The sequence below is a fragment of the Dromiciops gliroides genome, chromosome 1, assembly GCF_019393635.1.
Source record: "Dromiciops gliroides isolate mDroGli1 chromosome 1, mDroGli1.pri, whole genome shotgun sequence".
In the NCBI taxonomy this organism is placed as follows: Eukaryota; Metazoa; Chordata; class Mammalia; order Microbiotheria; family Microbiotheriidae; genus Dromiciops; species Dromiciops gliroides.
In genome coordinates this window covers 306631843-306648166 of record NC_057861.1, presented here as the reverse complement: position 1 = coordinate 306648166, position 16324 = coordinate 306631843, and the positions used below count along the sequence as shown (strand labels likewise).

The following is a 16324-nucleotide window of genomic DNA, read 5'->3' as shown; positions in this document are numbered from 1 at the left end:
CAAAAACAGATAACCCTTAATTATGACAGTTTCTCAATTTTAAAAAGTCAACTGTCAGCCAGTATAACACAGAATATGTTAAGTCTCCTAAAATCCAAAGCCAGAAAATTTCAAAACAAATGGAAAGTAAAAATTCTTACATACTTAAAATGACAAAAATTAAATTTGGCAAAAGTAATGACTTTTATTTACAAATACATGTATCAAGATTACAATAGAAACACTAGTGAAACCATCTGAACAAAAGCAATGATTTATTGGTAATGGCATTAAAGGAAACATTGACAGTCTCTGGCTAGGGTCAAGCAATTATCCAGGAGCCGTAGATAAAGTGAAGATCCATTTTGATTGCAATAAGGTCTTTCCAGTGTCTTCTGCATCTTAATGGCTTTCTCCTTTCTTACCAACTACCTAGGAAGAAAGAATGGAAAATTTGATTTGTAAATGTGCATTTTTTTAAAAATACAAACAAACCTTCCTCCTCCCACCCCCAAACCCCACCCCCAACACTAGTATTAATTTTTATCACTGCATCTTTTTGGCATGCAATCTATTTTCAGTGATGGAGCAAATTGTGACCCTCTAAGTGCCAAAGAATAAATGGAACACATGCAGGCTTTTTCTGACTTTTCCACACAGTTTTCCAAGCAAGGTTGACAATTTAGAAAAGTTAACAAAACAAAAAGCTCTTATATGAGTGAAGCAAAACATATTTTCCATATTATTAAAAAAAGAGTTTTCAATTAACTGCCTATTTAAAAAAGTTTGAGGGTAGCTAGGTGGCGTAGTGGATGGGGCGCCGGCCCTAGATTCAGGGGTACCTGAGTTCAAGTCCAGTCTCAGACACTTGACACTTACTAGCTGTGTGACCCTGGGCGAGTTACTTAACCCCCAATGCCCCACAAATAAAAAAAAGGTTGAAGTTAACAGTATGCCAAATCCATCTCTTCATGCTGTTGACAAGTTTCTAAATTTCTTCTACAATGTACAAACATGCAATAAAAAAGACCATCAAAAACAACTAATTTCTGCAGCAGGGAGAGATGCATTTTTCCTTAATGCATATTGTTTTCTATTAGATTTAGTTGTTTTTGGTTGAATCTGGCATACTGGCTTCAATAAAAATATAAAGTTCTAAAAATGTAAGTAAAACTTTGTTTCTGCCAAAAGATCTAGAAGTCTGTTATTTAAAATATAAAATGTGCATCCTAATAGCACTTAATCCTAAAGGTCTAAAATCAAACAAATTTCATTTTAACAGCACAAACAGGTGCACATAAAATGCCCTACAATCCACCATTAATAAACTGTCTCCTGACAACAGCAGTTATTTTATATCATGCAACACTCATGTCAAATCACCAACATACAGGGCGTCCCAAAAATCTTATTGCAGTTTTAAGCTATTAGCTTTAATTTATTTCTTATCACACTAAGCTTTAAAAGCTTAAAGCTGCATGACAACTTTTTGGGACACCCTGTATATGACAAATCTAAAAGGTAAAGAATATGATTCTGGGGGCAGCTAGATGGCGCAGTGGATAAAGCACCAGCCCTGGATTCAGAAGGACCTGAGTTCAAATCCAGCTTCAGACAGTTGACACATACTACCTATGTGACCCTGGGCAAATCACTTAACCCTCATTGCCCAGCAAAAAAACAAAAAAGAATATGGCTCTGCCTAGCATAGTGAGGGACTAAGTTCTGAAAGCCATCTACTGCTTGAAAGGTTATTTATGAGTTTCGGGGATAGACCAGATGTGGCTCTAGCATTCCAGGACTCTAAGGGCAGGTTTTTCTCCTATATGAGGGAAATTATTCTAATGACTCACAAAACTGAACTTTTGATTCTAGAAAGAACTACATCAAGAAACTTTAAAAATTAATAGTAGCATACAGAGTTCTAAGAATAGGAAATGGGGAAAGAAGTAACCAGTGTTTAAGAACTACCAGGGTAGGGGCAGCTAGGTGGCGCAGTGGATAGAGCACAGGCCTTGGAGTCGGAAGTACCTGAGTTCAAATCCGGCCTCAGACACTTAACACTTACTAGCTGTGTGACCCTGGGCAAGTCACTTAACCCCAATTGCCTCACTAAAAAAAAAAAAAAAAAAAAAAAAAAAAAAAAAAGAACTACCAGGGTAGGGGCAGCTAGGTGGCACAGTGGATAGAGCACTGGCCCTGGAGTCAGGAGTACCTGAGTTCAAGTCCAGCCTCAGACACTTAACACTTACTAGCTGTGTGACCCTGTGCAAGTCACTTAACCCCAATTGCCTCACCAAAAAAAAAAAAAAAAAAAAGAACTACCAGGGTAGTGAAAGAAATGAATTTAAACAGATGATTAAAAGCATTTATTCTTCATTTGTATTATTGTGGCAACAAGCACAACAGTGAGCTTTCAGATTAAGCAAAGAACAACAAAACCAAAAAAACCCTCACTAATATATTAAATATTAAAATGTTAGCAGATGTGTAACAGTTAAGATACAAATCTGCATACTGGTTTCACAGGTTGATACCTCTCAACTTGCCAATGTGTATTCTCTGTAAAAAAAAGAAATTAAGCATACCAGTACATTTGGATTTCCCACCCCCAAGCCCTAAGCGTTTTTTTCCTTCTTCTCTGAGCCCATACATCACTTCACTGACTAACAGCATCTAGGGTACATCAATACTAGGTGATAAAGATTTTGGTTTTTTGAAAAGATTCAGACTGCCTTCTATTTTAATATTTTACCCCTATCCTCTATCTGGCCCTGTGCTTTCTGTTACCCTGATATACAGTACAACTTTAATTTATATTCTTCAAGTTTAAACACACATAAATCCAAAGAAAAGAAAAGAAATAACTACCTCTTAAAAGCCTTCTAATCTATCAGGATACAAAATCAATCAGAAATGAGGTAGAACCTTGCATCCTCTCTTACCACCCTTCTCCAACTCTCAAAGCCTACCCAAAATATTATGTGAGTACAAAAGGACCTGAAAATGCTATCATGGGTTAAGCAATATTTAATTTGCTAAATGAAATCAACTAAAGGATACATGATATCCCAAAACAAAAACTAAAAGCAGCCTTCAGGACTGATTATTTCATATCACATTTAGTAAATATAAAAATTAAGGAGAATTGTACTTCAAATTGTGATTTAAAGTACAACTTCTTTAAAATGCCTTATTAAATTAGGTAAAAAATAGCAAGAAATTAAAAATTAACAGAAAGCAGTATAAGACACATGGTATGGTGAATAAATAAAAGCACTTAGTTGTAAAGAAAACAAAATTAATAGCCCAAGTAAGAGAAATGAACTAAAGTGGGAACTGAAGAGAGATGGCTGATGAAATATGGACACAAGAAGGCAGATCCAGATGATAGGAGCTGTAGAGAAGGCTCTTGCACCAGCAATGGTGATACTGTGGAAAGGGTGAGAGCAGACAGGTGCTAGATGAGCAGAGAAGCAAGGAAGGGAGCAGAGTGGGACAAGATCAATCTCTATATTACTTCATTTAAAAAAATCTTCTGTGTTTTTAGTTCATTTGAGTTGGATTAATCAGCTGAAAAATAAACAGACAAAAGTGTTACGAAAATAGCTGGAAAATGTGAGTGGCCCATTAAGAGAATAAGGGGAAGTATAATTTCATTACAGTAATAAAAATTTGCTTGGCTTATTATGAGTATCATTCCCACATACAAATAGAGACAAAAGAAACACCTACATTTTAGCTCATTTTCAAATACCTATTTTTTGCTCAATTAAAAACAATTACAATTTTTGGTTTTAATAAAAAGTAGTAAGAGAAAGCAATCTATATAAACAGCATATTTTAGCACCAAAAAAACTCCACTCTACTTCCCCAGATTTTAGACCACAGTGAGCTTCGCATACTATGTAACACTAGAGATTTTATATTTTATTTTTCCCTCAAATTAAAATTCATAAAACGATCCCAACCTCTCTGGTTACATATTAAAAACTAATTGTAATGACTACTGCAACAATCCAATTGGTAATCAATAATAGTAATTTTTTACCCACTCTTTATTTTAAATCAATTCTTATGTAGCTTGAGAAATCACAATGATGGCATGTGGGGGATGGAAGAGGAAAGAGAGTTCTGAAGTGAAAAAATTCTGTTCACATTCAAATGTGCATCCTTCAACATTACCTGAACTCCAGTCATCTTAAAGATACAATGTTAACAATACAGTGAGAGCCAACTCCACCTCAAAAAAATATTAAAGCTAAAAGTTTCTACTTTCTTCGCTTCAAAAGTGTTATAACAAAATATTCACTGCTATATGCTTCATTACACACATCAAATGTTTCTTCTCTATACTGAACAGAACTGTCTAGGTTAATTTTAACTTGACCTGAAAAAAAATCTTATTAATAAGCCCATTTAAATTTGGACCGAGTAAACAAGAAAAGGGGAAAGAATGTTATACTTCTGGCCTTGTCAGCGAGCCCCATGCTTTCCTGATTCCACACCTTTACTCATGCCATTTATTCCAATTTATAAAGGCCCAAGGGGCAGGGGCTGTTGCTTGTGTATCTCCTCCAGTGCTTTTGAAGGACACAGATATTTGCTGAATGAATGACATGGTCTCCCTCCAATTACAACTAAAAGGCTTGGCTGAAGTACTGTTAGCTTGCCATGAAAGCTTCCCAGGGAATTTTTCTCTCTTCTGAACTTACAGCACTGGCTGTCTATACACCATTTACTGGTCTCTATTGCCAATCCTGTACCAATCTTTGTGACATTTCTATCGTTATCATTGGTTGGGTAACTTCTTTCCAAGTACTTATACCTCTGTCTCCCTAACTAGACCAGAAATTCTTTTAGTTAACAGGAAATGTGTTTGGGGTTTCATTTTTATCTCCAGTAGTTAAATAATTATATAAAGAGTGGTGTTGAGTTTCATATCAAAATTCATTTTAATACATAAGCATTTCTTACTCTATAGAATGTCACCTATCAGTTCTAAAGAAAAACTGAAAACAAGTGCCATAAAATCCATACTTTTTGAAATGATATCATGTGTACCACTGAAAAATCTTTACTAAAAACAACAAAATAAGTAACTGCAATAAGAAAAAACTCATATAGGTCTACAAAAGAAAAAAAGTACATGTAATATTTAATAAGTTTGAATAGGTTTTCAATTCATAATAGCACAACATACTATACTAAAAGAACAGGAAAGGAGGAGCAAAACATAAGAAAAGAGTATATGAGTATAAAAAAAACTAAATAACCATCACATGAAACAAACAAATTAAAGAGATGAATATGTAGCAAAGTACTAAAATAAACAGGCACCCAAGTCAAGGATGGTATACTTGTAACACCCTGTTGGCCATCCTGAAAGAGGCAGGTACTGAACTGGTGTTTAAAAGAGAACAATATTGATTTGGCAAATAAAGATGACTAGACTAGAGGTGAGAGACAAAGGATGTAAATGCATAAAGACCAGGAAAGTATGACTATTATTTAGATACGTGTATGTGTGTCCACATACACAGACACACACATATACATATATGTATGTAAGGAAAATAAGTATGGACAGATGGGATATGAAAGGTAAAAAGGTATATATGAAGTTTATGAGTGAATATATTTTTAAAAATCTTTGAAGTCATCTGTTAGTATAAATTGTGGTAAGGAATGAGGAATTACATTGGGCTAGAGTCAGAAAATCAGAAATATAGAAATATAAACATATACCTTTTACAGAATTATTAATAACCTTCAAAGAGACGATGAGCAAAGACTTTAAGGGAACAGGGGACATTGGAGTACTCTAGATGAGGCACAGCTAAGACCTGTCTAAATGAAGTGCCATTTGAATTAAAAGCAGTCAACTGAAAAGTTCCCCCATAGCTACAGTTATTTTTTTGACCTCTCATTTTATTTAACATATCTAGGCATATTGTTATTCCTGTTTGAGATGATAAAATGGTTCTAGAAAGTTAATGACAATACTTGGGAATCTGATTTGACCATAGACTCATAGATTTATGTAGCTGAAACCTCATTTTTCTGATAAAAATGAAGTCCAGGCAGTTAAGTGGTCCCAAGATAGGGCTGAAATTTGAATCCAAGCCTTCTGACCTCAAATTTGGCACTCTTTCTGGTGTTTCATGGCTTCTCACACACACCCAGCTCAGATATTTATCAACGTCTTCAGTTTTACAGATGTGATTCAATAAAACCATTTATAGTAAAGGAAATGAGCACCCTCCACTTCTGATAGGCCTCCTCCCCTCCATTCTTTGGAACCAGCCCCTTCAAAGCTCAGTTCAGCTCACCTTACTTCCAGAGAGCTCGACTCATTACTGGCTGTTAGTATCTATCCCCTTCCCAGTTCCCCCTCCCACCACCCAATTACTGTGTCTTTTATTTTGGATATGCCCTAAATACCTATCTGTGAATACATATACCCCTAGTAGAATGTATGCTCCTTAATGCCAAAGAACACTTCATATTTATATTTGTATTGCCAAGGCCTGGCACATGGTAGATACTTAATAAATGTTTTTGATTGAATAGCAGAATTTTATGATATTTCTGGTGATGACCAAGTTCCATGCTTCTAGAATCCTAAGTTTAAACTAATTACTGGCCTACTAGTATTAACAATGAATAGTTTTCTTATGATGGAGTGATGTGTGATTGTGTCTGTGTCTCTGTGTACACACATGTACATGCATGCGTGCACTCCAATCTGAAAGGATGTCACTCCTAGAAAAAATTTCTATTTAAGTAACAAACCCTAGGTACCCAAAGCTAAACACATATATTAAGAGTTCCCAATAAAGGTCAATTGATATTAAAATATGTTGTCTTTTCATATTAAGAATACTACAACATTTGAAAATTAATTATAAAGTTCCATTTTCTGAAATGAACTCAAGTCCATTTTTCTTTTGGAAATTTCTGTAGAGCAAATTCCTTAAACTGCTCTGTTTTTTAAATTTTTTTTCAAATAAAACAATAATCAAAATGTTTGTACCATTATAACCTATAAGTTGTTCACTACAAGGTACTACTACTACTTGGCAGTTGAATATTCCATTTATTCCAATTCCTTTAAGTTCCAAATGCTAGCAATACACCTTTTCTATCATTTCTCCTGTAACTTGTCTAAAGTGCCATTAGCTATAACACCCAGTGTACCAAAAAGTATTAGATGTTAAAGATGCAGTCAATAAGTCCAGTAAGGTGACTTTTACCTGATGAAGCAACACATCTTATTTAATAATATAACTTTAATCCCTATGTGGAAACTCAAATTTCAAATTGTTCCAGCAGAGAACACCTGAAATAAATGTGCATGTGTTTTCTTTAAAGAATAATTCCTTAGGCTTTATATTTCCTATAGGTAGTTGTTTTTTGGAGCAAACTTACTCGTTTGAAGTCATTCATATTTGTTGCTTGAACTGGAGTACCAATAAATGTAAAATATGAAACTCTTGTTGTTTCTTCTTCACCTTGATTGGACTGAACAAATAACTAAAATAAAGAAGAAAGGAGTTTTTGATATCTACATTTACCAATGAATTTTTGATGAACATGCAACAAGTTAGATTTTTTTACATTTACTAAATAATTTCCTTGAGGTTACTTGTAAAATGCATTACAAGTCAGGGGCAGTTAGATGGTGCAGTGGATAGAGCACTGGCCCTGAAGTCAGGAGGGCCTGAGTTCAAATCTGGCCTCAGACACTTAACACTTACTAGCTGTGTGACCCTAAGCAAGTCACTTAACCCCAATCGCCTCACCAAAAAAAATATATATATATAAAAGAAATGTAATTGGAAAAAGGTTTAGTAAAATAAATAAAAATGCATTACAGGTCAAAGGAAATGGTAATAAACAGAAATGAAATTTAAAGAATGTGTTGTACCTTTGGCCTCCTTACACCATGCCTTTCATTCACTTAGTTCTTATAGTCCCCTACCCTAGTGTTGCCATAGCTACCTATACATACACGGTGCACGTGAAAAGTCTTATGCCTTAATAAGAAAAAATATATTGATGGAATGGCAGAATTTCTGATGTCTTCAGAACACACCATTGAAAGGTTCATGTACAATGTAATCTCCTTGAAGGCAGGGGCCATTTTCATCTTTGTCTTTGTATCCACAGCACCTAACAAAGTGCCTGGCAAATTGTTGTTCAGACATTTCAGTGCAGCTTAGCATACAATAGGTGCTTAAATGCTTGATAATTATAAAAAATGTGATTACCTGATTACATAACATGATTATAATTATATGATTAACTGATTTTATAAAAATACAACTCTTCAGATGCCTCAGAAGGACCCCAGATCTTTTAATTCTAAATCCTAGGCTACCTGATGTTTAAGCTCTTTACTACACTTAGGAAAAAAAAAATACTTGAAAAATAGTGTTTTAACTGACAGGACAAAACCAGTCTTATTTTTTTAACTTTGGCTTACTTTCTCACTTTGTACAAGGAAGCTTATGTCCCAAAAGACAAAAATAGACAGAAAATAGGAGAAGCTGTATCATTTAAATGTGGAATCCACTGACGACCTCTTCCATCCACTTTCCTACTCCCTCCACATACACTTCAAACCCATTCACTGTATTAAATAAAAAGAGGTAATAGATTAGAAATCTCATTCTAAAGAATCTTGGGTAAGGATGCTCTCCTGACATATCATGGGTCACACACACACAGGTAATGAGGATAACTCCTTTTTCTACTGTGGGCAAGAATATAGCATAGAATTTAGAGTTAGAGGACTTCCCTTCTTCTGAAAGGTTTAAATTTAACTGTTGTGAATTTTTTGTTTTTCCTTTGACTGTAGCAAGAGTCCAACTCCTGCTTTTTTTGGATTCACCTGATACATAGTAAATTTTGTTATAGCCCCTTAATTTTATGTATGTCTTTGTTTTTTAGGTGTGTTTGTTGTAAGCAACAGACTGTGGCCTTTTGTTTAATCCAATCTGACACATTATATTGAATTATTTAATCCATTCACATTTAAAATTATAAGTTAGGTTTATATTTCCATTTCTAATAGCTTTTTTCCTTCTCAAATTGCTGTTTTTGGTGGTTTCTATTCCCTTTTTTTGAAAAAACAAAAAGCAAAACCAGGCAAACAGAAATTTAAGTGACTTGCCCAAGGACACACAGCTAGTAAGTGCATAAGACTGAATTTTTAATTTGGCTCATCCTGAGTCCAGGCCCAGGGCTCTATCCTTTGCACCATCTAGCTGCCTATAATATGTGTATTAGGTCCAGGATTCTTTGCCACTTACTCGCTGTGTGACACTGAACAAGTGACTTAACCCCGATTGCATTATCCCCTCCCCCCACTAAAAATGAACTGTCATTAACAAATCTTTTCGATGCTTTCATGAAATATTACTTACAGTTACACTGTTAACATTTTGGAATTTAACATAACGAAGTTGGACAATACCATCTTCTTTAATATCATCTTGTGTTAGTTCCAGGGCTTGAGTTGGTTCACTTCTTTCTGCCTCTTCAAAATCCATAGATCGGGGTAGATTGATAAAGATTTTTATATACTTAGGACCCTGACCTACAAAAAAAAAAAAAAAGAAAGAAAAAATTAAACCGGAACTTTTTAGGGAAACCTTTATAAAGTCAGCTATCCAATAATTATTCAGCTCTTACAATTTTAAAAGTGATACAAGTGGGGACACAGAAGCAAGAAGGCCTTGAAATTAGACTTAGAGGAATAAAAAGTTACCACACTTAATTTGGGAGAAAATTTCAATGGAATATTAACATTAATATTTTGTTCTAACTTTCAGGGGCATACTAAAATCCCTATTTCTAAATTAAATTTGGAGGGAGTGGAAGAAAAAGAAACTTGGCTGAAAAGGGAAGCTTAAGGGTCATCAACTTTAGAACTAAAAAATTACTTTGGAGGTCTAATCCAACACGATTTAAAAGATAAAGAGGGGCAGCTACAGAGCACAGTGGATAAAGCACCGGCCCTGGATTCAGGAGGACCTGAGTTCAAATCTGGCCTCTGATACTTGACACTTACTAGCTGTGTGACCCTGGGCAAGTCACTTAACCCTCACTGCCCCATCCAAAAAAAAAAAAAAAAGATAAGGAAACTAAGGCCTAGTGAAATAAAATGAAGTAATCAAAGTCCCAAGAGCAGGAAATCAGTGTCTGCCTTGGAAAAAATTTTTCTATAGCATTTTTTTAAATAAGTGCTTTAAATTTGTAGGGTAAACTAATTCCCAATCACACAGTTTGATAAATAGATAAAATATCTAAAGAGAGGGGGAAATATAAGTTGACATTTAGAGAATAACTTAATTGGGAGAAAACCCAATCAACTTTTTTTTTTAAGGTCACTTAGCTAACTGCACAGAATTGAGAAATTAGGGCAGCTAGATGGTACAGTGGATAGAGCGCTGGCCCTGGAGTCAGGAGTACCTGAGTTCAAATCCAGCCTCAGACACTTAACACTTACTAGCTGTGTGACCCTGAGCAAGTCACTTAACCCCAATTGCCTCACTAAAAAAAAATAAATAAATAAAAAATTAAAAGAACTGAGAAATTATCTATTTGCTCAAAAAGGTTAAACCCTTCAAACTCTGGAATTATATGATGGTCAAAGTTTCCTTTCTTCCCTCAAAACTTTAATATGTAATAATCTCAAAAGAAGTAATTCTTTCTTGTTAGTGCAAACTCTTAAATATGTGCTAACTATTCACCTAATCTATTATAAAGTAGATGATGTTGCCATACTTCTTAAGGAAATGTTACCTCTAATAACCTGGGTTTCCAAAGCTAAATTTAGGCCTATTTGGAATCCTGAGGAGTCCATGGACTTTGTAGCCTACTTGGTCTTTCAAATCACTGAGAGGGAAGAGAACTTTCCATCAAAGGCTCCAAGAGAACAGTAAAATAAAAAAAAATAACCTAGCACCTTCATGCCTTGAATACAGTCTGTAAAATATCTGATAGTCAACTTTAAATATATTTCCCTTTTGTAACACCCAATTTTAAAACATTCCCATTTTAAAAGAAAATGCCATTTTCCTATAGATTAATCCAAATCCATCATAAATGCCCATACTATTTATAATCAAAATAGCTACTTCTCAATTTCAATAAGTCAAATTTTATTCATTCATCAAACACTCATTTAGAATGCATACTATCTGCAGAGCATTGTATTAGGTATTGGGGAAAACCCCAAAAAATTAGCTCAAGAAAACGGTCTCTGACACCATTCAGTTTCAATTTTTTATAAAAAGTTATCTATGATGAGCAGGAGGAGTTCAGAGAAACCTAGAAGGACTTGCATGAACTGATGAGTGAGATGAGCAGAACCAGAAGAACATTGTACACAGTATCATCAACATTGTGTGTTGATCAACTGTGATGGACTAGATTCTTCTCACCAATGCAATGGTACAGGAGAGTCCCACGGGATTCATGATGGAAGGGGATCTCCAAATCCAGGAAAAAAAAAAGAACTGTGGAGTATGGATGCTGATTGAACCATACTATTTCTTTTGCTGTTGGTGCTGTTGTTCTTTCCTTTTTGAGGTTTTTCCTTTTTGCTCTGATTCTTCTCTTATAACATGACTGATGCAGAAATATGTTTGATGTTATTTTATTTATTTATTTATACACACACACACACACACACACACACACACACACACACACACACACAACCTATATCAGATTACCTGATGTCTAGGGGAAGTGGGGAGGGAGGGAGAAAAATTTGAAATTGGAAATCTTATAAAAACAAATGTTGAAAACTATCTCTACATGTAACTGGGAAATAATAAAATACTTTTATTCAAAAAAAGCTATTTATGAGCTATTAAAACAAAGAAACTCAATTTCAATACTCAATGACCTATAAAATAACAACTTTAAATCAAGAAGAATGTATTTAAAGCTTATTTTTAGACTGAACCAATTTTTTTTTCCTACTTCAACTAAGGTAGATGTACCCCTGTGGATTTAAAATCAATATTAGATTTTTGAATGCAAAATTAAGTTTCTGTAGTGAGTGGTAAATTGTACTTCTTCAGTTCATGTCATTAAAGATGTCAAACATCCCTCAACCCCACAAAATTCTTCTTGGCCAAAAGATAACAAAAAATTAAATAACTAAAAATGTTAAAGCTGAGAGTCAAAAGAAGGGCTACATTTACTCACCATTATCTGGCCCTTGAAATTTCATGGAATAAAGCTTAACAGGTTGATTGAAAGCCACAGTAATAAGCAGCTAGGAAGAAAATGTAAGTTTCATCATCATGAAAAATTTAAACAGTGATCAGAAAAAAAATCCAACATTTAAATTCACATAAGATATCAAAGATGGGCAAAAAAATTTTACTTTTATATGTGTGCATAATTTAACATTAAAAACTTCTCAGTCCCCAAAGTAGATTGAGAATAAGAGAAATGTAAAATAAAACATTTCATTTTTCACATCAAAGCAATAAAGACAACAAAATATGTAGCTAGTCCATGATGCAAGCAACATGGGAAGACAAGAACACACATACTACTGGATGAACTGTGAATTAATTATTTTGAAAAATATTTCAATATTATACAAGAAAAATGTCTCCATTTTTCATAAATCATTTGACCATCCCATTACTAAGCACATATACCAAAAAAATCAAAGTCAGATACAAGTCCCACACATACTAAAATATTTACAGAAACATTTCTTGTGGCTGCAAAAAAAAAAAAACCTGAAAATGAGTATGTGCCCATCAATTGGAGAACAGCTGAACAAATTATTGTACATGAATGTATTGGAATATACCCCACCATAAGAAAACATGAACATTAGTAACTCAGAAATATGAGAAGTTTTTATGAATTCATGCATGCTGAAGCAAGCAGATTAAGGAAAATTATATTCACACTAACAACATGATAAGGCAGTTGAACTTTAACTGTAACAATCAATCTCTGTTGTGAAAAACTGTTGATGAAACATTTACTTCTACTTTTAGTAGAGGTTGGAGGTCTATACATATGAAATGTGCCTTGAAGCAGTCACTATAGCATCTGGTTTTGCATACAAGTTTTTCTTTGTTACAAGGGGTGGGTGCGACAGGAGGAAGAGAAATGACTGAAATAGAAACAATAGGTAACAATAAAAAAATTTCAAGAAAAAAATAAAGTTGTTTTAGCTCCTCCCAAGGTTGACACTTTCTTCCCCAGAGCTACTACATTAGATCACAAGAAAATGCACCCAACTCAGAAGTGGGAGGGAAAGAACAAGAAGCACCAAAAACCTGCAATGCCCTGGAGGGACCTGTACGGGATAGCTTTCCTCAACCAGTGAAAGACCCAGCTGAAACAGATGATACAATTTTACGTCTTTATTAAAACTTCATCTTTTGAAGTCTGAATTTTGACTATACAAAGAAATCTCACATTGAAAAACTAGGTTTTCCTGGAAATATTCTTTTGCTTGACATTCCATTTTCCTGAAATTTAAGTTGGTTACTTAGTGGTATAAAACCAGGCACTCCAGGTAATATTCTTTTGCTTAATATTACATTTTCCTAGAATTAATGTGTGACACTTGGTGGTTTGCACTTCTCATAAGGTCCTTCTCTACCTCTACCTGAATCTATTATGTCAGGTGACAGGTAGGCAAACATTGGTCAAACTGCTAAGGAGAAAAGTTTGCCTATCCTTGACTTAAGTAAGAGAATTTAGAATCCAAACCAATTAGAATGAACAAATATAAATGTCACCCTTGAAAACACAAATGTACATACATTCTCCCTCTATACCACAGCACTTTCTTTGTGACCTTCTTAAAATCTTTATCATATTCTACCTTATGTTTGTTATTTCTATAGAAAAATTTCTCTTGCCCACTAACCTACAGTTCCTTGAGGGCCAGAATCTCCTTAATTTAGTTCCACATCCCTCAAAGCCTTGTAGATAGTAGATACTGAATAAATGTTTACTGAATTAATCAATATTTATTGGATTCAATCCAAGCAGTACTTACTGACTACCCAGCACTATTCTAAGCAATGTAGGAAAGAAAAAAAGTAGAAACTTTCCCCCTCTTTAATACATCTTTCATAATGTGGCCAAATTAATCTTTCTTCTCTGTTCAAAAATCTTCAGTGATTTCCTAGGGCCTAGCATATAAAGTATAAACTCTTTCACACCTGGTACTAAAAATATTCTGTGATCTGATACTATCCTAATTTCATATTAAACCCCTCTAGATGCTCTAACAGCAAAAACTATCTGTATTACTCTTTGTCTCTCTAACACAAATGGAATTGCCCCTGGCTCCTACACAATGGACTACAACAATGTAAATGTTAAGACCATCACCACCAAAACAATCTAAAGGGGATGCTGTGAAATTATAATAACCAAGTTAAGTCTCAAATAAGAGGAATTCTCTTCTTTTCAGAGATGGAGAGCTATAGCTATGAGACACTACAAATTGTGTCAGAATTTTTCAAACTGTTAGTTACCTTGAATTGTTTTTTCTCTTTTTATTCTTTGTTATGAGGGATCAGTTCCAGCAAAGGATAGAAAGAGGCATATATTGAGAATTTCAGGTGACATAAAAACAAAAGATGTAAAGAAACATTTTTTTAAAAAGTGCTTTCTTTTACCAGAATCTCAGAAGGTAAAATGCGATTCCTGGCAAGCTTTACAGGAACAATATGGTTGGAAACCTATTTATTTGTGTTTTATGTTTTATGATATAAGGGATGAGAGCTAGGAGCTGGTACCCTTTTCTTAGCTCTAAAATGCTTATCAAATTTCCACTAATAAACCCCTCAACAGTTTAGCTTCCAAATTTTGAGTTAAACATTAAATACCTGTTCATCACAGTCAGATTCCAAAAAGGAAGGGTCTTTGCGTAAACAGTTATCAAATCCATGCTCATCACTTTCATTAAGACATTCACATCCAGCTTTGTTAATAAAGGGCATTAAATCCATCTGGGGAAAAAAATAAATTAAAATTTTAGGAAAAAGAGCTAATACTAATGGTTTAAAATTTTAGAAAAAAAATTTCTTCTCATTATTGGTTTATTAAAGGAAATGTATACATAATTCGTAATGATCCTTACACTTTTCCCCACATTAATTGATTGAAACCTATTCATCACCAGATACCACTCAAGTAGCTCAACCATAATCAAAAAGGCTGCTAAGTATTACTACAGATATTAAAAATTGGATACTTAGGGGGCAGCTAGGTGGCACAGTGGACAAAGCACCAGGCCTAGATTCAGGCGGACCTGAGTTCAAATCTAGCCTCAGACACTTGACACTTACTAGCTGTGTGACCCTGGGCAAGTTACTTAACTCTCATTGCCCTGCAAAAAATAAAATTTAAATTTAAATTTAAAAAATTGGATACTTAAAAAAGTGCAACTCTATGTGATAAGTACATTACTTAATTATGCAGAACAAAACAACCTTCATCTGTGAGGGGAAAAAAGAAACATTTCTCTATTTATATTGGGTACTATTTATCTTGATCACAGAGCAGTAAGAGTTAAAGTTTGGGGGGCAACTAGGTGGCGCAGTGGATAGAGCACTGGCCCTGGAGTCAGGAGTACCTGAATTCAAATCCGGCCTCAGACACTTAACACTTACTAGCTGTGTGACCCTGGGCAAGTCACTTAATCCCAATTAAAGTTAAAGTTTAAGGCTTCAATAACAAACTTATTTGGAAAGAACTCACTAAACCACAAACTACACATGATTTAACCGTATTTCTCAAACTCAGCTCTAGTAGACTAAAGTAGTAATGCAAATTTAAGATCTACATAGGATCTTTAAAAATTCTACTTCTTTTTTCCCTTAGTTATGGATCACAACAGAATAAAATGAGTCAAATTTAACAGGATCAAGTATGATACAGATAAGTATATTATAATGTCATTCAAAAAAATCAACGTCACAAGTGCAAGATAAGGGAAATGATGAAATAAAATTTCCTATGAAAAAGACCTAAGGTTGGAAACACCAGCTTTCCCAATAAATATAGGAATAAAGCAAGAAAGCCTTTTCTTGACCTGGAAAGACCTGCATGAACTGATGTACAGTGAAGTGAGCAGAACCAGGAGAACACTGTGCACAGAACAGCAGTATCGTTTGATGAATTGTGAATGACTTAACTATTCTTGACAATACAATGATTCAAAAGACTATTGATGAAACATACTATCTCCAAAGAAAGAACTGATATTGATGGAACACAGGCTGAAGCATGCTATTTTTTACTTACTTTCATTTTTTTTCTTTTATTCAAGTTT

The 16324-nt window shown here is 34.3% G+C and overlaps 1 protein-coding gene across 3 annotated transcripts in view; it reads right to left on the bottom strand.

The window, feature by feature from the left end:
• Positions 1-237: 237 nt before the first annotated feature.
• TXNL1 (thioredoxin like 1) overlaps positions 238-16324 on the bottom strand; it is a 42957-nt gene continuing 26870 nt past the window's right edge. The window contains exons 4-10 of one of the 3 annotated variants that reach the window (XM_043966356.1): positions 14877-14999; positions 12208-12277; positions 9411-9583; positions 7411-7515; positions 3500-3552; positions 2498-2541; positions 238-411 (exon numbers count right to left, since the gene is read on the bottom strand). In XM_043966356.1, coding sequence (XP_043822291.1) covers positions 3526-3552; positions 7411-7515; positions 9411-9583; positions 12208-12277; positions 14877-14999 — 498 coding nt within the window. In that variant the 3' untranslated portion in view covers positions 238-411; positions 2498-2541; positions 3500-3525. Of the gene's footprint in view, positions 412-2497; positions 3553-7410; positions 7516-9410; positions 9584-12207; positions 12278-14876; positions 15000-16324 lie in introns of all 3 variants that reach the window. The other 2 variants (XM_043966347.1, XM_043966336.1) reach the window with 2 other exon arrangements.